The sequence below is a fragment of the Pelophylax lessonae genome (assembly GCF_965119305.1).
Source record: "Pelophylax lessonae genome assembly, chromosome: 6".
Taxonomy (NCBI): domain Eukaryota; kingdom Metazoa; phylum Chordata; class Amphibia; order Anura; family Ranidae; genus Pelophylax; species Pelophylax lessonae.
Genome location: NC_138773.1, coordinates 181780200 through 181805529, shown reverse-complemented (window position 1 = coordinate 181805529; position 25330 = coordinate 181780200). Strand labels below are relative to the sequence as shown.

Sequence of the window (25330 nt, the reverse complement as noted above, 5' to 3'; positions counted from 1 at the left end):
ATTATATATATTATTTTTTTTTAGCAGAGACCCCTAGAGAATAAAATGGCGATCGTTGCATCTTTATGTCACACTGTATTTGCGCAGAAGTCTTTCAAGCCCAGTTTTTTGGGAAAAAATACAGTTAGCCCAATTTTTTTTGTATAATGTAAAAGATGTTACCCCAAGAATCGTAATCTTTATTCTAAGCAAAATAATTGTGATTCTCATTTTATCCAGAATCGTGCAACTCTACTCTCTAATGACCAGCAATCCTGTCATATCTGTGGTTTTCTTGCAGTTTCTCGAAGTCGTTTGTGATAATATTTAAATGAAAGGCTATAAACTGTACTAATCGCTCTTCATGCTGTAATTGCAGCACAGCACATTTTGGCTTTTTTCGGGCACATGTCTCTTTTTAACTGCATATTCTGTACACTTCCTCAAAGAAAACTATCATTGGATATGGACAGACAACAAGCATTATGTAATGGGTAAGATTCTTTATATTATACGGACGACAATGTTGTTGCTAAAACGAGCAAGAAAGCTAGAATATATAAAATCTGTACTGCTGAGCATGGGAACAAATATTGCAATCCCTGCATGACTTTGTAATGTGGTTGTTATTCTGCTGGTATAGTTTTGCAGGTTTAAGCCCCATTTACACCTTTGCATGTGTCAACACTTTTGCTTTCATGCATTGAGGCAAGTTATATAAGGGCAGCTCATTCATTTTGAATAAACTCTGATTGTGCCTCTATTCAGGAAAAATGCAGTAGTAAAAGGGTATATGGCACAATAAGTGTTGTGTGTACATAAATATCTGTGCAGAACAGCAAAACGTTCATAGAATCTAATTGGAGCGTTCAGGGTAACTTTCTGCTGATCTCAATGCGCCAGAGGCTGAAGTATCTTTGGCAAACCGATAAGTACAGCAGGGTGCAATCTGATCAGATTTATTGTGGTGAAAAGACAAATGGCAACTCACATTGTGACAGTTAAAATCGGGCTCATCGCATAGTAAAGGCTTCTGATAGACAGTATCACAACGTCGGGGAACCTCAGACCAAGATAGAAACACTGGGTGTATGGATACACCTGCATGATCAGGAGAACACACCAGGGGGCACCAAACTAAGTTCAGCATTACATGCACTGAGAAACACTAGTAAATTAGCAACTCACATTGGGAAGACGAAAAATCACCTTTTGCTCTGCCCCCCCCTGACATCTCAAAGACATCACTTCTGCTCTGCTCTGCATCCCACAAGAAGACCTCCGCCATCTTGGTTTTTACTTTCTCATCTAAACTGTCATGCGCCCTTAGGTTGGAACTTTCCTCCAGGTTGCAAGTTGAAAGAAGAGGCTCCCCATCCCAGATGCATGAGCTGACAGCTCATGGATTACATACAAAAAGTGCAATTTCTTCTTCCCATGCGAGTTGCTAATTTAATAGTGTTTTCTCAGTACATTTAATGTACATTTACATTCCTGGTCTGAGGTTACCTGTTGTCGTGGGACTGTCCATCAGAAGCCCTTACTATGTGATGAGCCTGATTTTAACTGTGACAATGTGAGTAGCCATTTGTCTTATCACTACAATCTGCTGTTCAGGTGCATTGAGAAAAAAATGAAAAAACACCCCAATGCACATATACTTACTGTATGTGTTAATGTGTTGCAGTAAAATGAATTACCCCAACACAAGTTTCTGAATCCACACTGAAGGTATCAGAAAATGTTTTATTCAGGTTCTACTGAATATTTTCAGTATACAGTATTCATAAAGAAACAGATGGCAATGGCACAACAAGTACAGTACAACAGATGGTGCCTCTTGTCATTGGCCTTAAATGAGATGTTGACTACTTTGAAGTACAGGCAATGTCCTGGGCCACAATTGAAGGCTTTCTTTTGACATTTTGTTTTTCACAATACAAACTTTACAAGTAATTTTGTCATAATTGGTATTATACAACTCTGAACAATGTTGTTTCATCTGTTTTTCCTAGGATATTTCATAACAGTTGGGTTTCTGAGCTTTGTATCCTGCTATAGACATGGGCCCTTGAGCAGTGAGCGGAGTATCACCTTATTCACCTGGATGCTGCAGATAATAGCCTGCTTCTTGATTTACCTTGGTCTCGCTGTCTCTGAGATTGCCTTTACAATCATAGCTGGTCTTGCTTCTTGTAAGGGTCTCTATTATTCCTTTAAAGTTCTTCTTTATGTAAAAAGGTTGGTACTTTTCTATAGCATCAGAATATATGTATATAGTATCCTTACACACAGCTAGGTATCTGAACCAGGTGTTTTTGTTTGGGAAAATAAAACCGTAATCGTCAATTAAGAAGGAATAGCTTTCTCCTTCGAATCCTATTGAAGTGGAGAGGAGAACAGTTGTATTTAAAAAGGATCTTCAGTGTAAAAAAATCAAGTCCGCAGCAATTGGCAATCATATTAAGGTCTGTGTTTTAACAGTCCCCAACTGAATCTAAATGGTACTTTAACCATCTCCCACCCACCATATTATTACATAGTTAGTGAGGTTGAAAAAAAGACATCCCTCCATCCAGTTCAACCTATGATGTGTGTGTGTGTGTTTGCTGTTACCCGTACATTGTATACCCCTGTATGTTGTGATCTTTAAGGTGCCCATCTAATAGTTTTTTTAAACTATCGATGCTTCCTGCTGATATGACTGCTTGTGGAAGAGAATTCCACATCCTTACTGCTCTTACAGTGAAGAACCCCTTACGTGCTTTAAGGTTAAACCGCCTTTCCTCTAGTTTTAGTGAGTGGCCACGTGTCTTATTATATTTCCTTTCTCTGAATAGTTTGTTCCTTATGCTAGGGTCGCCAGTACAGTATTTGTACATTATGTAGTATTTGTATGACGGCAGCAGGGTGGTTCTCTCGTTCTGGGACGAAATTATATGACGCGGCAATCGGGGTTGCATTGTGTCCCTGATCTTGGAAAAGAGCCGATGACAAGACTGTTTACCGATGTGATCAGCTGTGTCCAAACACAGCTGATCACATGTAAAGAAGAAATTGCCAGTTATCGGCTTTTCTGTCTTCATACTGAAAGTGTGAGAGGAGAGCCCATCAGCGGAATTCTCTCACAGGGGAGACCTGCACAGATAATCAGGGGACTGATCATCAGTGCCCTGACTATCAATGCAGCCCCAACAGTGCCCAGAAGTAATGCCAATCAGTGCCCGTCAGTGCTGCCTCTCAGCCCTGCATATCAGTGCTGCATATTGGTGCCTCCCCATCAGTGCCGCCTCATCCCCACACATCAGTGTCAGAGAAAAATTACTTACTTACAAAATTTTCGAACAAACTACAAAAACATTTTTTTTTTTTCAAAAGGGTTTTTTTTTTTTTTTTTTTTTTTTTTTGTGTGCTTTTAGCAAAAAAACAAGCAAAAACCCACTGGTGATTACCACCAAAAGAAAGCTCTATCTGTCTCAGATAACTGATAAAAATGTAATTTGAGTACAACCTAAGGGGGTGATAGTGCCCTATATTGAAGCAGTTAAGGGCTTGTTTACACTTGTGATTGTGGGGGAATAAAACTCAGTAGATGAGCCATATTTTTACCAGCCCTCAACTGCTTCCCCATTTGCTGCAGAGGAAGTGGCTGAGGGTGTACACTGGCAACAGCCACAATGATTTGCTGTTATGATAGGAATTATACTCCCTGGTGGTATTGGCTTAATGGCCAATACCACCCTCCAAGCATGGTCCATTCAAGTGAATGGGGCCACTCTGCAACTGCTCAAATACACACATACTTTTGTCCAGTATTTGGGGGTTAAAACTGGGAGTGAGGAGGCATTGTATCGCCAAACATGGATCGCTCCTCGGAGAGCAAAGCAGGAGTAAACGAGCCCTAAAGGCTCCAGCAAAGAACTTCAAAAATGCTCTGTAAGCTTTGCAGTTCACACGGATCTTCTACAAGTTGAAGCCTGTGTGAACAAAGGTGTCTGCATTCGCTTTTTCTTTTTTAGGCTTTTTTTTTTTTTCATTTATTTTCACCTGGATATCCTGCCAATAATTTATTATTTTTTAACTTCCTTTAACAGACCAAGCTGTCCAGCAAAAGTGGCCGTTATAGGGTTACAACAAAACATTTACTGCTATACAACATAAATTTGCTACACTAATCCCTTATTGGAATATTAAACAAGTTCCATGTGCATATAATAAAAGTGCAAAGGAAAATACAGTATGTGATGGTTCTTTATACAAATGAACAATGTAAAATGCAAAAAAAAAAAGTCAGTAGAAACGACTTAAAATGATTGTAAAGTCTTGTTTTTTTTTTTTTTTTTTTTTTAAATAAAAATAACAAAAATTTTATACTTCCTGCTCGGTGGTTTTGCACAGAGCAGCCTGAATCCTCCTCTTCTTGGGTCCCTCTTCAGCTCTCCTGGCCCCTCCTTCCCTTTGAGTGCCCCCTCAGAAAACAGCTTGCTATGGGGGCACCCGAGCTGAGGCACAGCCCTGTGTATCCATTCAGATACGGAGCTGTGGTTCAGCCCCGGCTCCTCTTTCTTCTTATTAGCTAACTGACTTTGACAGCCGCAGGAGCCAATGGCGCCGCTGCTGTGTCTTAGCCAATGAGGAGGGGAGTCCCAGATGTATGAAACAGTCGTGGACATCGCTGGTTCGAGAGGGGGCTCAGGTAAGCATGAGGGGGGCTGCTGCACACAGAAGGTTTTTCTCTTTCGTTCATTGACGAACACGGCTCCTGATTCTTCTTAACCATTGGGTTATACTGCCCCCTCGGCCGCAACATAGCCCCGCTGGACGGGGGCTGGCCATTGAGTTAAACGTTTTGCAAGGGCACATACGACCTGGCTTCGGCCGGAGTCGCAGCTTTTTCTTCTGGCCGACAGCACCCACATTACGATGGAGTGTCCTGCCTGGCAGGAGGGTTTTGGGGTGGACGTGGGCCCCTCCCTGGGATAGTCGGACCCCTGGGTTCCCCTCCTTTCTCCCCAGCCCCTCTAAAATTTTGGTCACTGTGGGTCTTTTGGCCCCCCAGGGGGGAGGTGATGAGCCGGCTTTGCCACATGCTCTTAAGGGGGGCTGGTTGGAGTTGCTGCTGACCAGGCTTTCCTGGTGTGCAACGGGGGGGGGGGGGGTTGAGGGGGGGGTCCCCTGCCATCCTGGGGGTTGGTGACTAGCAGATATTTTTACCATCCGTTGGTACACGCCTCATGTGGCTGGATCCAGCCAAAAATTTAGGCTGCGGCTTTGTGGCCTACTCGTGTGAAACTATGTGAGGATGTGCCCCTGTGAGGATGGCTGAAGCCACTGCTTCCTGTTTTGGCATCCGCCTTCCCCTTCGCTGCCCCTGGGTGGTCGGCTCTGCAGGGGCTCACATCCTGGTGGCCGGGTTCCCTCAAAAATGTAGGTTGTGGCCTACTAACCTATGCGGCTGAGTCAGGCGTGGCCGTTAGGGGGAGGCCCCAGTGCGTGTAGCTGTAGCCCCCACTCTTCCTTTGAGCATCTCCCAGGCTGAGGATCCATGCACAAAAATGGGGGCTTTGTCCTATTATGTCCTCTATGGAGGGCTCAAAGGCCGACCCTCTTGTTTTTTGCGGGGTCAATAGGTGGTCCATTTGTGGACCCTTGGCCAGTGTCCCCTTTGCGGGATTGCAGTCGACAGCCTCCCCTGATTGTTATGGTTTCGGGGTGAGCTCAGTATATATCGACAATACTGGGTCTGCATCCATACATCCTGAGTGCTCAGTTAGTGGGGATGATTCTTCTGCTCCTCTAGCCGTGCTTAAATAGGCACTGCTGGATGCACCGTTTGTGTCAGTGCGTGAAACTTTAAAAATAGAGGTTGAAGCTGATGCCGCATTGGAGCCACTGGTTCTTTTTGGCACCCACAGGTCCAACAAAGAAGCAAGGATGTTCCTCTTTCCGCTCCCCTTGACAGCATTGTCCAAAACGCAGTGGTTGCTAGGCGTTTTTTGCTTGCGGTAGCCTTATGAGGATTTACTGCGTAAAAGGTTGACGGTCTCACCTGTAGTGAACTCTCCGGTTTCCAGGTCAAATTGAGTTACCTTCATTCTGGTTGAGGAGTCCCGACCTTTACAGGTCGAGCTAGGAGGGTGGGTGCCCTGGCCCGCTATATTTGCTCTGTGGCTGGTTCGGCAATTAGGCCGGTAAATATTTTTGCCCTGGTGTCGCGAACTCTGACCGAGTGGGCTAAGCTTTTACGCCGGGACCTGGAGGGAGAATAGCTTCCCCCTGTCTTTGCGGAGCTGGTGGACCGTTTGGTCCAGGGGCTACCATTTGGGATGCCTCTTTGGATGCGGCTCCTTTGATTTCTAGGCTGTCTGTATCAGCAGTGTTCCTTCGGCATATTGTCTGGCTGAAATGCTGGTCTGTGGATTATCTAATATCCCTCTTGTAGGAGGTTGCCTGTTTGGAGCTTCCTTGGATGACCTCGTTAAGGGACTCACAGGAGGAAGAGTACTCTTCTTCCGCAGGCTACCAAGGCCAAGGAGCCCCGTCATAGACGTGGGCCATTCTTCTTGGCTCCTAAGCGGCCTCTTCGTCTCTCAGGTTCTCAAGATTAGGGATCAAAAGTCAGGGCCTCCACCAGAGGTTCCGAGCCACGAGCGGGCTCTTCCAGACCTGCGGACAGGATTGCCTCCACATAAAGGAGCGCCCTCTCCCGTATCTGGGGTGGAGGGACGTCTTCGCTGGTTTCCGGATCCATGGACCTCCCTGGGTCCACAAAGTTATTCGGTCAGGCTACGAGATAGAGTTCGATCTTGTCCACCAGAAACTTGTCCACCTTTCAACCTGCACTTGTCCCCAGATCACTCACGGGGGTGCAAGACTTGGTATTTCAAGGGGTGATTGTTCTGGTTCCGACTTTGGAACATTTTCAAGGGTTTTTTACTCAAACCTCTTTACAGTCCCCAGGAAGGAAGGCAGGGTACATCCAATTCTGGACCCCAAGGCGTTAAGCTGCTTTGTGGGAGTACAGAAGTTCCGCATGAAGTCCATTCACATGGTGGTAGCGTCCCTACATCAGGGGGATTTCTTCTCGCTTCTTTCGACATCAAGGACGCCTACCTTCACATTCTAATATGTGCTGGTCCCTAGTGCTGCTTCAGTTTTGCCATGGACGAGGAGCATTATCAGTTTGTGGCACTGACCTTGGTCTCATCTCAGCACCTCGAGTCTTCACAGGAGTGTTGGCCCCGGTACTGGTATTGTTTGAGTCAGCGGGGGATCGCGGTACTGGGGTACCTGGCCGATCTTCTTCTCCAAGCGGAGTCTCCATCTGCTTTGATGGACTACCGGAGATTGCTCTGCGAACTCTGAGGAAGTTCGGTGGGATCCTGAAAATTCAGGAGTCTGCTTTGGTTCTGTCCACAAAAAATATCTGGGTCTGACTCTGGACCCAGCCTCAGCCAGAGTGTTTCTTCCTCTGGAAAAACTGCAGACATTGCAGGAGGCAGTTCAGCTTCTGTTGTTCAGCAGACTGTCATCCCTCCAGGCATGCATGCACATGCTGGGCCTGTTTCTGTCCACCCTCAAGGCGTTCTGTTTGCACAGTTCCACACAAGATCTCTGCTAAAGAGATTCTGGTGAAATGGGTCAAGGATCTATGGTCTCTAGAGGTGGCTTAGTTCTCTGGCCCTTTGACAGGGAAAATCCTTCTCCAGTACTGGACGGTTGTCTCCACGGATGCCAGCCTGTCCAGGTGGGGAGGCATCCTCAGCACAGATGTGCTCAGGGGGTCTGGACTCTGGCAGAGCCCAGACTGCAGATTTAGTGTACTGGAACTCCGAGCAATCAGACTCTGTCTGGCTCATTGGGCAATCGTCTTCAGGGGTGTCCGGTACAAATTAATTCGGACAATGCCACGGCCATTGTCAATCACCAAGGGGGCACAAGAAGTGTCCTGGCGGCTCGGTAAGTAGCCGGCATTCTAAGGTGGGCTGACTGATTGGTTCCAGCCCTCTCAAATTTCTTCCACGACTCCTTGGCAGGATTCAGGCAGAAGGGATTCTGGTCATTCTAGTGGCTCCAGACGGGTCCCACCAGTCTTGGTATGCCAATCTGGTAGGGCTGGTCGCAAGGCTCCTTGGGGACTTCCTCTAAGGGAGTCTCTGCTGTACCAAGAATCAATTTTCCATCCTGCTTTTACAGTCGCTGGATTTAACGGCTTGGCTGTTGAACGCCAGGGGCTGAAGGGTGGAGGTTTGTTTGAACCAGTGATTCCTACACTGTTAAAAGCTTGGAAATCTGCCTCTAAGAAGATCTACCATCGTATGTGGAAGACGTACATTGCGTGGTGTGAGTCTCTTGGGGTTCATCCTCTTTACTTTTCAGTGGATCAGATCTTAACCTTCCTTCAAAGGGGGGTTGAGCAAAAATTGGCCTTGAGTACCATCAAGGGCCAGGTATCAGTTTTGGCTGTCTTTTTCCAGTGACCCTTGGCCACACGCTCCCTGGTGCATACCTTTTCTTCAGGGTGTCCAACATTTGGTTCCTTCAGTGCGGGGTCCGTTGCCACCCTAGAATCCAAATGTGGGGCTTTCAGCTCTACTGAAGCCTCTCTTTGAAAATATTCAGGAGGTTTCCCTGCTTACGTTGTCCCCAGAAGGTGGCCTTCTTTGGTGGCTATCTCTCCTGCATGCAGGGTGTCGGAACTGATGGCATTACCCTGTTGTTCGCCTTATGGTGCCTCGCATGCATAAGGTGGTGCTTTGCCTCTGTCTGTCATTCCTTCCTAAGGTGGTCTCTGACTGTGATTTGAATGAAGACATTGTGTTGCCTTCTCTGTGTCCCAGGCCTAAACACCTGAAGGAAATTGCCTTGCCTGTCTTGGATGGGGTCTGGGCAATTAGGGTTTACCTTGCAGCTACGGAGTCTTTTAGGAAGTCAGACTCTATTTGCGCTCACAGACGGACTTCACAAACAGTTGTCTGCTTCTTCTGCAACCATTTCCAGATAGATCATGGTAGATGGTGGTTCAGGCCTATTCCATCAGGTGTCAGGTTCCACATTTCCCTATTTAGGCACACTCTACTAGGGCGCTTAGGGTCTCCTGGGCTTTCCGTCTTCAAGCATTAGTGACGCAGGTTTTGCAAGGTGGGCACCTGGTCGTTGCTGCACACTTTTACAAAGTTTTTTGTGAAGTGGTTGTGTTGTTATCTGCGGGTGCTTCTTTTGGCTGCAAGGTCTTGCTGGGTGCTGTTTTAGAGGACCTGGTCCTCTTTGAGGGTGTATTGTTTTTTTCAGGTGAGCTCCAGTTGTTTATAGTTGACCTCTGTTACCTGGTTGGCTATGGTTAGCCTTGGGAATTTTTTTCTAATGTTTTCCCACCCCTCATGTTTAACACTGCTTTGGGACATCCCAATGGTTAAGAAGAGTCAGGAGCTGTGTCCGCCAATGAATAAAAGAGAAAATGGGATTTTTGACTTGCCATAAGATCTATTTCTCTGATGTTCATTGACGGACACCGCACCCACCCCTCTGTGGAGTTGGCTTTCTTCTGACACTGCTTGTAACAAAACTGAGTGCCTATAGCTGAGAGTGGGTGTATACCCCCTGGGACTGCCCATAGGCATAGTCCAGCTTTTTCTTGCCTAGTGTCCTACTCCTGTAGGGGGCAGTATAACCCAATGGTTAAGAAGAATCAGGAGCTGTGTCCGTCAATGAACATCAGAGAAATGGATTTTACGGTAAGTCAAAAATCAAATTTTTATCTTAATGCATAGAATGCATTAGGATATAAAAATCTTCTGACTTTACAACCCCTTTATCAAGTGTGTCTAGTAAGACATCCACAAAGACCAGAACAGGAAGGAAGCTCAATCCTGCAGAGATCCTCCAAAAGTTGTCCAATAGAGAATTAGTGGCAATGCCATCTCGTTGTTCAAAAATATTTTAGATGTAAATTGCTATTGTTGGAAATCCTTGCCAATAATATCTAATATCTACAAATTATAAATTAGAACAGAAATGTTGTAGTTAAAAGCACTACTTATATACCTCCCTAGAATATAAGGGCAGTTCACACCAGAACGCGGTGCTAGAAAGGCACATTCCATGTGTGTTTCCCACACCGCTTTTGAAATGCACTGCTTTTGCAATCTGCTAACAATACATTAACAGCTTCCCGTCCAGCCTATAGCAAAATGTCAGCCGGGCGGGACTTTCATAGTTCTAAATGGACGTCATATGACATCCTCCCAGAATGTGCCTCTCGCAGAGCCACATACAGAGCCGACATCCGGATTCATCAATTTTCATATATATATATATATATATATATATATATATATATATATATATATATATATATAGTTTGTGGACTCTGTAAAATTCCTACAGACTAAAAAATAAACACTCATAAACTTTTATAACCGAAATGAAAAGCGCATTTTTTTATTTTTTTTTTAACATATTCTGCCTTTTTTCGTTAATTTAGCAAAGGAAAAAAAAAAAACAGCGGTGATTAAATACCACCGACAGAACTCTATTTGTCTGAAAAAAATATAAATTCCTATGGGTACAGTGTAGCAGGAACGCCAATTGTCATTCAAATTGTGACAGGGCTGAAAGCTGAAAGTTGGCCTGGGCAGGAAGGGAGCAAAAGTGCCCAGTAATAAAGAAGTGGTTAACCCCCCCCCCCCCCCTCCAAAAAACACAGAGCAGTACCTTTCAATTTGGTGTGGTGGGTTTTTAAAAAGTAGTGCATACACTATTTGCACTATTTGTACACTCTGGTGTGATTTGTAGCCCCTTCAAGTGAATTGGCTGCCAAATCACAATGCAGGAAAATGCACAATAATCGCACAGGAATGTGTATGAGAAAATCAGGTCAACTACACTTACAGTGTAGTTGACAGTTATAGCGAGTTCCCTCAAGGTGGAGCAGAGTAGCGGTATCCGCCTGCAGTGCGGACCGCTGCCTTGGTCTAGTAGTGATGACGCGGTGCCTCCTCTCTGACGCGTTTCCCCCGATTGGGCATCCACTGAGATAGGAGGCCCTTTAATTTCCAGTATTTGGTAAGAGGCTAAGCTGGTGGCGGGACTCTGTACCTTCCTAACACAGTTTTGCACCTTCCAGAGTTTTATGTTCACAGCACGACATTTGCATCTTCACCTTATGGACTTTTTGATTTATTATCATGGACGTTCATACTGTTGTTCACTGGTGATTCACTAGTTTTATTTTTGGATTTGCATTTTGTCAATATTTTGGATCTATTTTTCTATACTTCACTTAGTTATAAGTGATTTGTTTTACACACTTCTTTGTATGTTGTACCACTGTATTTGGGTTAGCGCACCTGATTTTCTCATACACATTCATTACATTCACTCTAAGGTAGCAGCACACCCAAGTTGAATTAGCGCACTTTCCTACACATCACAATCGCACAGGAATGCTGGTCACATTCCTGTGAGATTCTGTTGTGAACTGGCCCCAAGGGACTAAATATTAAAAGAGAAAAATAAATTGAAAATAGAAACGACAGGTCCCATTCCCTCTGTTGCTGGTAAGCTCACTAGAAATGCTTGCATATATGCACAACTAAAGACCCATCAAACACACATGAATGATGCATACAATATCAGGACCTCAAAAAAGCATCAAAAGGCATCACAAGACCTATAACCTAATTTTCATCATGCAGCTTGTGTTTATGTGATTCTGATGTATAGTCAAAACTGGTAATCCATACAATATGACAAAATTTAACCATATATGGAAACTCCCATCAAAGGTGCTAAAGTAATTTATATTTCTAAAACTATGCATAAAAATTAGGAAAGTATAAAAAATATTAAATATATGGAAAAAATCTAATTCTAATCGAATAGGCAAAAAAAAAAGGCTAAAAAGTTAGCCAGAGAGCTGTAAAGTAATGCCGTACAGGGTTTACTTATATGTCAAACCAGACCTGTAAAGAGCATCAATGTAAAAGATGGACAAAAAAGGAGAGGAAAGAGATGTTGCCCTCAGAGACGATGAAAGACTTTAAATCCATGTAGTCTGCAGAATGGGGCATATCAACTGTTATTAATAAAACAATTGATATTCCACCTAATGTATGGCCATAGGGAATACATGTCCTCATCTAGACGTGATATTTCCCTCTTTATGTAGCTATTCCTCCAGTGCAGACCTTATTTGTTAATACCTTTTTAAAAAGGGTTCCAGTTGGATCCTTATTATGGTACATAGCTTAATGCTTTGATACGCTATGGCCCTTGAACCCTCTCCTGATATTCTCTGTGTTCATTTAGTGATACTAAAGTATGTTATACTTGCCTGCTTTGTGCAACTGGTGCTCTCTGCTCCATGTGCCCCCATAGCAAGCCACTTGCTAGGGGGCACATGTGCTGGCGTGCTCCTGAGCCAGGCTGTTTGTGTCTGTAGACACGCAGCAGTGCAGTTTGACCCAGCCCCCTCCTTGCATTATTTGATTTTTCTCCTGACCGGGGTGCTTACAATGTTCTTTTTTTCATTCATTTATGTAAAACCTTTATTCCAAAAGGAGAAAAAACTGTTGCTGTAACTGCTTAAAAAGTGTTAACTGGAGTTTGGCTATAATGTGTTAATCATGTCCATCTACTGTAAACCTGCTAGCCAAAAGCCAGCTATAAATGGATAGAATTTGAAATGAAAATTGTTAGGAAATGTCTGCAGAAATTCTCAGAACAAGTTTACTTTTAACATTTGATTTTGTAGTGAATACAGTTTACCAAAGACCATACACTGTTAAAAATTCCTTTGTTCAAGAAAAATTTTCCATCCTGCTTCTTCGAAGTTTCTCATCATTGCGGTCGAAAATGAAAGTTGATTTGACCCACTAATGATTAGAAAAATGAATAAACGTTTTTTTGACAGGAAGTGTGTTACTGCCCTGATCAATAGGTGAGCATAAAATAATAAAAAGAAAACTAATGCACCTACAACATCTAAAATTTGGTAAACTGCAATATGTCATTTTTTTTGTTTTGGTGTTTAAAACCATTTTAAGGTGTGTTCAACAATTTTTTTTTTTTTTCGTTCCCTCTGATAGACTAATAATACGTAGGAAGCCTGTTGTGAAATTGCTCACAGAAGAGGAATACAGGGAACAAGCTGAAACAGAGACTGCAAAGGCTTTGGAGGAACTCCGTGATTTTTGCAACAGTCCTGACTTCAATTCTTGGCTTGTGGTTTCTAGACTTTCATCACCCAAACGGTAAATATGCAAGTGGTGGGGATAGGCTGGTATGGCAAAATTTTCTGCTCTATTTCTAAAATAAGAAAAAACCTTTTGCCTTTTTAGGACAAAATTTCAAAGCAACACGAGTATTGCACCTTTGTGGTGCATGCATTATGATGCACCATGGTGTGAAATGGACTCTTAAGCCTCGTACACATGATCAGATTATTGAACGATCTTGCTTCCGATTTTTGTTGCATGCTAGTCTCATATGGAAAGTGAAGAGGTTACTTTCATATGAAAATTCCCATACGACAGAATTCTACTTCAGAAGTCGTGTCATGTGTTGAATTGTTTTGTATGTGTTCTTTCGTTTATGAGCATGCCAAGTCTTGCTCTTACGATTTTTTGCGGCCAAAAACTGTACTAATTAAACGAAAATCGGACGTTGTGTTGACGTACAATATACATTTTATAGCCTGCACATCCAGATTTTGTCGTCTGAAAATTCGTAATCGGCTGTCGAAAGCACCATACTAACAATCCGAAAATTGGCAGATCGTTCGTCGGACGAAATTTTACTTCCGATTTTCTTATCGTGTGTACGGCTCTTTAGGGCTTGTTTATACTTGCTTCAAAATGTGGCATTGGACACGCTTAGCGCTCTGAATACCAATCAAAGCACCTGTCACTAAATAAAATGGGAAGCTTACAGTCCTGTTTACACTTTGCGTTTGCTTTGCTTCACTTCAAAAATTATACCCATGTCCCTTTTTTCGAGCTTCAAAGCATCTCAAAGCCTCCATAGAAGTATGACAAAACTCGCTAGCACCACCTGCAGCTTTTGAAAGGCTTTTACTCAGCTTTAGCTTCACTTTTGTTTTGGAGGTATTGCAGGAATGAGGTATCCCAGGATGCACTGAAACCAACAAAAGACAAAGTCCTGGCGCTGGTCCTCCGGACAACCACCTGTAGGATTATAGGCGCCAACATCCACAACAGTGTGGTGGTGGGAAGAATTGCTGGGAGTTAAATGTCACACACAGTGCTGCCAAATCCCTAACATAGGATGAATTGTGTGGCATGAAAGGACTAGGAGGGATGACTTGTTGACAAAGCGCATGCGCGCGATACATGTAGTCACGGAAACCTGAAGCTTGAGTTCCACGCCGGACCGCTCCTTGTCCTGGCCTCGGCTCTCTGTTTCCTGTGACGCTGTGCGGTAGGAGGATCCTGGGAATGATTGTGTGTTACGGCCGACACACGCGCAGGGCTGACTTCCTTCCCTGTCTATGTGACCCTTTGGATCCCATTCCCGCTCCTTCCCTGGATTTGGAGTAGTGCCATCCCATTAGACTGAGCGGGACCCCCACAGTGTCCTCACGTGATGCCGAAGACCATGTGACCGGTTTGTGGATTTTAGTGTTCTTTCCAATAAACTTTCCTATTATCACCGTCCACTGGTTGTCCTTTACCTAGGGTTACCAGTTTCACAATACATTGCTATGCGCCATCCCTCCTTCTAGTCCTTTCACTGAAACCAACAAGCAAACTAGAAAGGCATCATCGGCAGTCCCTTCCAGTTCATGTGGATATATTTTGGAAGTGTCTGCATCACATCTGGTGTGCAGCAAGAAGCAGCAGGAAAGAGAGTGGATCCAGACTAGAGCAGATCAACTAGCAGACAACACACATGGTATGCAACATGGGAAGGCTATAATGGAAGGTTAGCGGGGACCGGAGAGAGGACGGAGCGGCAGAGTCGGGGGGACCGGAGAAGAAAACTAGCAATGTCACATGGTGCATAGCAAGGGAGCAATATAGCGGAAGGTGAGCGGGGACCAAAGAGAGGAGGATCAGCAAACCAGAAGATCAGCAGAGCTGGTCGGTTACTATTGAGCAGGAGATCAGCAGAGCTGGGGTTACTATTGAGCAGGAGATCAGCAGAGCTGGGGGCTACTATTGAGCAGGGGATCAGCAGAGCTGGAGTTACTATTAAGCGGGGGATCAGCAGAGCTGGCGGTTATTACTGAGCAGGGGATCAGCAAAGCTGGGGTTACTACTGAGAGAGGGGTCTGCTGAACGAGGATACTAATAAGCTGGGGAACTGCAGAGTGGGGGTACTACTAACCTGGGGATCTACTGGGGCCCCTTTAAAGCAAATAGAAAATCACACACAGGGCATTTGCCAAGCTTCATTTGAAGCATCCCTGAAGCATCAAAAAAGCATGTTCAAGTGGTAGGCGCTTTAATGTGTGTTGAAATTGAAGCAAGTGTAAATGGGCCCTTTCTGCCTGGACTGTATTTCCTATCCTACCTGCAATGAGGATGTTGTGACCCAAAACTGGGTCTGATTAGCGCACACTGTACCAATTTTCTGGATTATATCTTTCAATCTGTTAGTTATGCGGTAAAGAAAAAGATGCTAGTTTCACCGCAGCACCTGAAATAAGTTAAAATGGTTGTTTCCTCCTTTTTAATAAGCTGGACTTTTATCAAAATTTTCTCTTCCCTGCTGCTATTAGTTTTTCAAGAAATTTAGACTGAACCTATACTGCAATGCATATACACCAATACATAGATGGTGAGATACAGTTGTGCTCAAAAGTTTGCATACTCTGCCAGAAATCGTGAATTTTGAAATATGACTGATCATGTCAAAAACTGTCTTTTATTTAAGGATAGTGATCATATGAAGCCATTTATTATTGCATAGCTGTTAGACTCCTTTTTAAATCAGAGATCACCTAAATGGCCCTGATTAAAAGTTTGCATACCTCGGAATGTTTGGCCTTGTACAGACACACAAGGTGACACAGGTTAAAAATTGCAATTTAAAAATTAATTTCTCTTTCGTTCATTGATGGACAGAGCTCCTGATCTCCTTAACCATTGGGTTATACTGCCTCCAGCAGGAGTAAGACGCTAGGCAGAAAAAAGGTCTGGCTACGCCTATGGGCAGTCCCAGGGGGTATACTCGCTCTCTGCTATAGGTACTCAGTTTTTTCTGCCTAGTCAGGAGTAAGGACCTACTTCCTTGCTAGGATTTCTGTTTTTTTCACTTTTTTCTTTTTAGATCAAATTTTTTTTCTGGATTTTTTCCTGTGAGATCTACAATCAACTGCCGGACTAGGTGACGGGCTGGATAATCTAGTTCCAGTTATCACCCAAGTCTGGCCAGTGAATGCGCGCAGACCTCACTAGGTCGGCCGTGAAATGGCTCCAACGAACGGGGGCTGGCCTGTGAGTTAAACGCCTTGCAAGGTCGCATACGACCGGGTCTCGGCCTGAGTCGCAGCATTCATCCTGGCCCAGAGCCCCCATTTTAATGAAGAGATGGTTCTGACTGGAACGGTGCCTGCCTGGCTCCTGGTATGGTAAGTAACTGTCCTCCCTCTCCCCCTGGAGGGTTTTGGGGTGGATGTGGGCCCCTCCATGGGATGGTCGGACCCCTGGGTTCCCCTCCTTCCAGTTAGGCACCCTCCTCATCAGTCTGTTGGTCCCTGTGGGCCATCTCGCCCCCCCTTCCACTGACGCTGGGGAGTGGCCTAGTCCACCGCCTAGGGTGGGGGAAGGGTGCTGTGCTGACGATGGGGGCAAGGGGGTGCGCCGCCGGCGACTGGGCGATCATCCATGGGGGGGCTGTACCTGGTGGGGGCTCCTACCAGGGCCCTCCTTCCTGCCTGTGCCATTTTCTGAAGCCTAGGGATCCCTCCTGGGTCCCTAGGAGCCTTGTGGTGCCATGCGGGGCCACCATTTTCTTGTAGCCTGTGTGCTTAATGCATGGCGGCCGTGTTTTGTAGTCCGGCTGCCATTTTTCGGTGGTTTGCCATTAAAAATAATGGTGGCCATGACAGGGGAACCCTCTGGGCGGTGATTTCGGCGGTGGGAGCCCCTCCTCATCCCCTTGTGCTGACTTCTAGATCTTTTCGTTTCCTGATCGCCGTTCGTGCAGTGCAGATTCTTCTAGTAGCTGCAGTGCCTGGTTTCTGCGGGGTGGTGAGTCTGGTGGGGTCCTCTCTCTGAGGATCGATTTGGTGCTCTGTGGCTGGCAACTGGGTGGGCTGCCAGAGCGTTGGGGGATGTCCCTTAGCAGCATTTTACCCTTTTTTTTAGGGGTCCCCCTGGTGACTCATGGAGTCTTTGGAGCACATCTCCCCACCTGATCCTGCGGGGCCCTCTGGGTCCCATCCATCCATCGATGCACTTACGGCGGTCTTGGAGTCCTTGGTGTCCCAGGTGGAGGTGGCTTTTGGGCGACGAGCTGGCAAAAAGCGCCCCCCCTTCCCCTGCCTTATCTGTCTCATCAGATCCTGAATCTGATTTGGCCGCCATGGACGTGGGTCACCCTGCTGGGTCTGCGACCACGCACCTGGAAGCGCTGGTGGACGCACTGATTGTAGCTGTGCAGGAGACCTTAAAGATGGAGGACGCAGCTGAAGCTGTGGCAGAGGCGTAGGTACCTCTAGGCATTCACAAGCCATCCAGAGCGGAAAAGGTGTTCCTTTTTCCCTCCTATTTGTCACTAAATAGTGGGGAAGACCAAAGCGTCCCCTTGGGGCCCCTAAGCGATTTTGCTAGGCGATACCCCTGTGAGGAGTTTCTTTTTAAGAAGTGGACTGTTCAACCGGTGGTGGACCCTCCGGTTTCCAGATAAACAAGGCAACCATGATTCCGGTTGAAGAGTCCCCGGCCTTTAAGCACCGGGCTGACAGGAAGGCGGAGGCTGTGGACCGCAGTATGTACACCCTGGCTGGTTCGTCACTAAGGCCGATTTTCACCATTGCCCTGGTGTCACAGACTCTAACCGAGTGGGCTAGGTTTTTTGCGCTGTAACCTGGAGGGGGAGTAGCTCCCCCCTGCTTTTGCAGGGCTAGCAGACCAGCTGCTCCAGGGGCTGCAGTTTATCTGTGATGTCTCTTTTGGATGCGGCTCCCCTAGTGGCTCGGCTCTGTTTTGGCAGTGGTTCTTCGCCGTGTCTTTTGGCTCAAATGCTGGTCTGCGGACCTGACTTCTAAAAGGCCTTGACTTTCCCTTCAAGGAAATCGCCTGTTTGGTGCTACCTTGGATGACATTTAAGGTCTCACAGGGGGAGAGTACCTTTCTTCCGCAGGCTACTAAGGGCAAGGACCCTCGTCGTAGATGTGGGCCCTCCTTCTCGGCTCATAAGAAGTTTTTTCATCCCTCAGGGTCGACTGACGGGATCCAAGCGAACTTGGTCTGGCAAGTCCAAAGCAGGCTTCTCCAGACCCGCGGACAAGGCCTCTTCAGCGTGAAGGGGCGCTCTCACCCGTATCTTGGATGGGGGGAAGTCTTCGCTGGTTCCCAGACCCATGGACTCCCCACATGTCAGGTTGGTCCACGAGGTCATTCGGTCCGGCTACAAGATAAAGTTTCGTTCTTACCCTCCGGTAAGGTTCTTCCTTCCAACATGCGACTGTCCCCAGTCCGCCTACAGGCTCTTTTTGGGGCGGTGCAAGACCTTTTACTTTAATGGGTGATGGTTCCGACTTTGAAAAGTTTTCAGGGGTTTTACTCAAACCTGTTTACAGTCCCAAGCAAGGAAGGCAAGGTGCGTCCAATTCTGGACCTCAAGGCGCGGAATTGCTTTGTGCGGGTGCAGAAGTTCAGAATGAAGTCCGCTCGCACGGTGGTGGCTTTCCTGCATCAGGGGGATTTATTTATGCCTCCATCGACATCAAGGACACTTAGCTTCACATTCCAGTATAGGTCAGTCTCCAGCGCTTCCTCTGCTTTGCCGTGGAAGAGGAGCATATTAGTTTTTGACGTTACCCTTTGGTCTTGCCTCTGCTCCTCGGGTCTTCACGGAATTGTTGGCCCCAGTGCTAGCATTGTTACGCCAATGGGGGATCGTGGTACTGGGCTACTTGGACAACCTTCTTCTGCGAGTGGAGTCTGCTCTGGTTCCATCCACAAAGCTGGACTATCTCGGTCTGACTCTGGACTCGGCCTTAGCCAGAGTGCTCCTGGACAAAACTCCAGGCTGTAATTCGTCTCCTGCTGTCCAGCAGATGGTAATCCCTCTGGACTTGCATGCGGGTACTGGGTCTGAGGGTGTCTACCTTCCAGGCAGGTGCGTTTGCACAGTTCCATACGAGGTTCCTGCAAAGGAGATTCTGGCAAAATGGGAAAAGAATCCTTAGTCTCTGGACAATCGGATCCAGCTGAGCCGGGAAACTAAAGAGTCCCTAATATGGTGGCTTCGTTCTCTGGAGCTTCGGCTGGGAAAATCCTTCCTTCCCTTGTATTGGACAGAGATCACCACGGATGCCAGTCTATCCGGCTGGGGAGGTGTCCTCAGCAAAATTTCTACTTGGGGGGATCTGGATACTGGAAGAGTCAAGACTAAAGCCCCGTACACACGTACCGAATGTCAGCCGAACGATCGGCCGTCTTTTGTCCAGTGCTGTCCTGTCGGCTGAAAAGTGCTAAAGACTGCACACGAATTTTGTCCCCCCAACAACAGCCAACTGCAGAAGTGATGTCATGTGATGGTTAACTTTCCATGTCTTTTTTTCTTTTCTGAGCATGCCCAGCCTTGCAAATCTGCTGTTTGTCGGCCGAATTCTGTACTGACTGGCGAACAATCGGCCGTTCTGGTGTTGGCCAACAAAAATTTTAATGCCTGCACACCCGATTCTGTTCGGCCGAAAAGTCGGAGTCGGTTGTCGGAAGCATCATACTAACAAGCCGATCGTTCGGTGGCCGAATATTTACGCCCGACAATCGCTACGTGTGTACGGGGCTTTACTGATCAATGTCTTGGTACTCCGAGCGATCAGACTGTGCCTGGAACATTGGACTGATCGTTCAGTGCGCATTTAATCGGACAATGCCATAACCGTGGCTTATGTCAATCACCGGGGGGGGGGGCACAAGAAGTGTACTGGCAGCTCTGGGGGTAGCCGTCATTCTAAGGTGGGAAGAACGGTCTGTTCCAGCCCTCCCTGCCGTACGCAATCCTGGGGTGGACAATTGGCAGGCGGATTACCTCAGTCGGCAGGCGTTGGGCCAAGGGGAGTGGTCCCGTCATCCGGAGGTGTTTTCATTAGTTGTCTCCGGTAGGGCATCCCCGAGGTGGATCTGTTGGTGTCTCAGCTCAACAGAAAGGTGCATAGGTTTGTGGCTTGGTCACGGGATCCTCTGGCGGATGCCACGGATGCGCCGGTGGCCTTGTGGGGTCAGGATCCTCTGATTTACGCCTTCACTCTTCTCAAGCTTCTGCTAAGACGTCTATGCATCGATCGAGGCAGAAAGTATTCGGTCCTCTTGGTGGCCCCAGACTGGCCATCGCTGGGCTTGGTACGCTGATCTGATGCGGCTGGTTGCCCATGTTCCTTGGAAGCTTCCTCTCAGGGAGGATCTGCTGTCCCAAGGACCAATCTTCCATCCTGCTTTACAGTCGCTGGCTTTGACGGCTTGGCTGTTGAAAGCCAGGTGCTGATGGATAGAGGTTTGTTTGAATCGGTGATTCCAATGCTCTTAAAAGCTAGGAAATCTACTTCAAGGAAGATCTACCATCGTACGTGGAAGATGTACTTTGCCTGGTGTGAGTCTCTTGGAGTTCATCCTCGCTCTTTTTTCGGTGGCTCAGATCTTGACCTTCCTTCAAAGGGGGGTTGAGCAGAAACTGGCCTTGAGTACTATCAAGATCAGCTGTCAGCCTTAGCGGTCTTCTTTCAATGCCCTTGGCCACATACGCCTTGGTGCGTACGTCTCTTCGGGGAATTAGGCACTTGACCCCTTGAGTACTGTCTCTGTTGCCGCCTCGGGACCTCAATTTGGTGCTCTCAGTTCTCCAGAATCCTCCTTTTAAAAATCTTCAGGAGATTCCCCTGCTTGGTGGCTTTCACCTCTGCGCGCAGGGTGTCAGAATTGGCGGCATTACCATTTGGTTCACAGTGATGAGGGGGTTCTTCACCCCTGTCCATCGTTCCTTCCTCAGGTTGTCTCTGATTTTCATTTAAATGAAGACTTGTTGCCTTCTCTGTGTCCCAGGCCAAAACCTCCAAAGGAAATTTACTTTGCATGCCTTGGATGTGGTCTGGGCGATTACGGTGTACCTGGCAGCTATGGAGTCTTTTAGGAAGTCAGACTCACTATTTGTGCTTATGGATGGGCCTCGAAAGGGTTGTCCGCTTCCTCTGCGACCATTTCCAGATGGATCAGACAGACGGTGATTCAGGCCCATTCCATCAAGGGTCAGGTTCCTCCTTTCCCTGTCAAGGCGCACTCTACTCAGGTGCTCAGTGCCTCCTGAGCCTTCCATCATCAGGCGTCAGTGACGCAGGTTTGCAGGGCGGCCACATGTTCGTCCATGCACACTTTTACAAAGTTCTTTAAAGTGGATTGTGACGGTACTAACTGTCACTATGAGTGAAAGACAGATAATTAATGGTTTGGATTGCTTCAAGTGGGACAGTAATATTTGACAACCATATCTTCATATAGAAATATGAAGATTTACTACCACTTTACACAGTGTATTCCATGTGCTTGTCTGTGAGAGAGACACACAGGCTGTCTTTGGCAGACTTCCCTATTGTTTGTGTATTGGGAGGGAATGTGGATTGTGCCTGTCTCATTGTTAAATGTTAATGACCTCACATTGTTCTGTCTGCCTTAAGATAAGCTTATTATGGGATGTATATGTGTATGTGAATTGGCTGCTAAGGAAGGGGGGATTGTCCCACAGTGTACATCTTTGTGTACACTGTATGGGAGTGTAAAACTGTTTTCATTGGATTGTGAATGTCAGGGCCTGTTTTCAACAAGGTCCACCTGGGTGGTAACATTGTGGGGGAAAACTGTATAAAAGTCTGTTTCTTGTTCAATAAAGTTGAGTTATACTTCCTGTCTCTCATTGGGGGAATCTTCTACAAGGGATTGCTATGCTCTCCATACTCCCTTGAATAATCACTAAGCTCTTGTAAGAGCTTGAGTAAGAGCTTGTTCCTGCTTTACTCTCTGGGGAAAGAGAGGTTTACCCACAGGAACCTGGAGCCTTGTCGTAGGTCCAGGATGGGTAGGAGGCGGCGAGACCCTAAACAAGCTGCGGCGGTTCGTGGGGTCTGAAGTGGTTACAGGGTCTGGTGGAGTGCTTGGAGCCCTCGAGAAGCACTAGGAGCATCCGCCAACGGAGGTGCCCAGTCGGGTTGCTGGTTGATCCATTACATGGATGCTTTCTTTGGCCACAAGGTTTTGCAGGCTGCCGTTTAAGAGGACCTGGTCCTCTTTGAGGGTGTATTGTTTTTTTTTTCAGGTGGGCCCCAGTTGTTTTGGTTGAGCTCCTGTTTACATGGTTGGCTACAGTTTAGCCTTGGGAATATCTTTTTCGCTGTTCCCACACCTCATGTTTAACACTGGTTTGGGACGTCCCAATGGTTAAGAAGATTAGGAGCGGTGTCGGTTAATGAACGAAAGAGAAAAAGGGATTTTTCACTTACCGTAAAATCCATTTCTCTGACCATTAATGGACACAGCACCCACCCCTCTGTGGAGTTGTAATTCTTCTGACACTGCTTGTAACAAAACTGAGTACCTATAGCAGAGGGAGGGAGTATACCCCCTGGGAATGCCCATAGGCATAGCCAAACTTTTTTTCTACCTTGTGCCCTACTTCAGTGGGGGGCGGTATAACCCAATGGTTAAGAAGATCAGGAGCTGTGTCCATCAATGAACATCAGAGAAATATGGATTTTATGTTAAGTCATAAATCCTGTTTTTCCCACATTGGCTTTTTAAATTGCAATCTGTTTGTGTATAAATAGTCAATGAATTTGTTAGCTCTCACATGGATGCACTAAGCAGGCTAGATACTGAATCATGGGGAACAGAAAAAAACTGTCAAAAAACTTGCGTAGTAAGGTAATGGAATTTTATAAAGGTGGAAAAGGAATTAAAAAGCTATCCTATGCCTTGAATATGCCAGCCAGTGCTGTTCAATCACTTCTTAAGAAGTGAAAAATTCGGGGATCTCTTGATACCAAGTCATGGTCAGGTAGACCAAGAAAGATTTCAGCCACAAATTCCAGAAAAATTGTTCGGGAGACAAAGAAAAACTCACAAGTAACCAAAGGAGAAATACAGGCTGCTCTGGAAAAAGGCGGTGTGGTTGTTTTTAAGGAGCATAACAAGATGATACTTGAACAAAAATTAGCTGCATGTTCGAGTTGCCAGAAAGATGCCTTTTAATGTGCCAATGCCACAAAAAAAGCCCAGTTACAATATGCCCAACAAAACCTTGACGCCTCACCAGGCTTTTTTAGGCCTCTTTATGGCAACTCGATCATTTTTGTTCAAGTATCATCATATTGTGCTGCTTAAAAACAATTACACCGTCTTTTTTTTTTTTTTTTTTTAGAGCTTTCTGTATTTCACCTTAAGTTTTTTCTTTGTATCCTGAAAATTTTCTCTGGCAGTTGTGGCTTCAATCTGTCTGGGTCTTGACTTGATATCGAGATCCCTGAATTTTCCACTTCCTAATAAGTGATTTAAACAGTACTGACTGGCAAATTCAAGGCCTTGGATATTTTTCTATATACCCTTTTCAAACTTTATAGAGCTCCATTATCTTGTTACGCGGGTCTTTTGACAGTAATTTTCTGCTCCTCATGGCTCACTATCTAGCCTGCTCAGTGCTTCCACGTGAGCGCTAACAAACTCATTGACTATTTATACACAGATACTAATTGCAATTTAAAAAGCAACAAATGTGGTAAATTAACCTTTAATTGCTATTTTAACCTGTGTGTGTCACCTTATGTGTCTGCACCAAGGCCAAACATTCCAGGGTATGTAAACTTTTGATCAAGAACCGTTTGGGTGTTTGGCTTATTCTTGAATCATAATAAAAACAAACAACTATGTGATAATAAAAGGCTTCATATGATCACTATCCATTTTTTGGCTGATCAGCCATATTTTCAATATCCATGCCAACATTTACGATGTTTGGCAGGGTATGCAAACTTTTGAGCACAACTGTATGTGTGTGCTGTACTCCACTAACAAAAGATTTTAAAGGTTGGATTCATTTTCACAAAAGTCTACTTATGCAGTCTATACCAGATAGAAAAAAATCATACAGGAAATAAAAGTTTCGGGAGGTAACGCCTCCATATTTTGTTTCCTCACATTTTGCAGAATACTTCCTAAAAATGTGTGTGTTTCTGTTTGACAGGTTTGCACAGTTTATCTTGGGCTCCAGTCATGTTTCCTTAGAAGAGGCCAGTATACATGAAGAACAGTTTGGACTTGGAAGTGCCTTCCTGGAAGAGCAGCTTTTCATGCAAGACCAAGAATCACAGAATTTCCAACAGATGGAATTAGCTCCTGAAGAAAATGAATACGCTGAGAATCATCGAAATGCCTTTGATCAATCGGACAGTGAAGCAAGTGTTCTGCTTTACTAGTTTTATCACTTTTGTAATATTTTAAGCGTTTTTTTTTTAAACCTGAACTCTAGACATTTTAATGCACAGAGGCAGCCCTATAATTCAAGGGCTACTGTATTCCTGAAACTGAAAATGTGAAGAGATTATAAAAAAGGACTTTGCACTGCTCATGATATGCACATTTCTGCTATTGCTATGAAACGACTTATGCAGGTTCACCCAACTTCATCAAAAGGTGTACATTTTAGCAATTAGGCCCATCTTCTAACAAATTTTTATTTGTTTTTTTTTTTGGGGGGGGGGGGGGTTATATATTGCATATGATTAATAATGGTATGATTATAGTGCTGTGTCGTCTTGTCGAGTGGGTCAACCATGACTTCCCTTTTCCCCTTGCTATGAAGTAGGCTAGTCTTTGGGGGATTCCATGTTGTTCATGTTGTCCAGGTTGCTTCTTGGGTTATATTGTGGTGTCCTACTATTTGCTAAAGTTGCAACAATGGTGGAAAGAAATAATTCCAATCTAAGTAAAAAAAAAAAAAAAAAAACTGGCCACCTTGTTTTTCTATTAGCTGTTGCTGTTTTTTTTTTTCCTGCAGAATGCATTACCTAATGTAAAAAATGCCCCCACCCTGGTGGTGCCAACATTGCTACCCTAAGGACTTCTATATGTTCCGGTGGTTTAAAACAGATGGTGCTCTAGTAAGCAACAAGAGG

At 45.5% G+C, this 25330-nt stretch overlaps 1 protein-coding gene across 1 annotated transcript in view; it reads left to right on the top strand.

Moving 5' to 3' along the window:
* The window catches only part of NEMP2 (nuclear envelope integral membrane protein 2), an 89000-nt gene extending 64113 nt beyond the window's left edge, over positions 1-24887 (top strand). The window contains exons 6-9 of the mRNA XM_082260150.1: positions 359-473; positions 1995-2220; positions 13068-13232; positions 24400-24887. Coding sequence (XP_082116276.1) covers positions 359-473; positions 1995-2220; positions 13068-13232; positions 24400-24631 — 738 coding nt within the window. The 3' untranslated portion in view covers positions 24632-24887. The remainder of the gene's footprint in view (positions 1-358; positions 474-1994; positions 2221-13067; positions 13233-24399) is intronic.
* Positions 24888-25330: the final 443 nt, after the last annotated feature.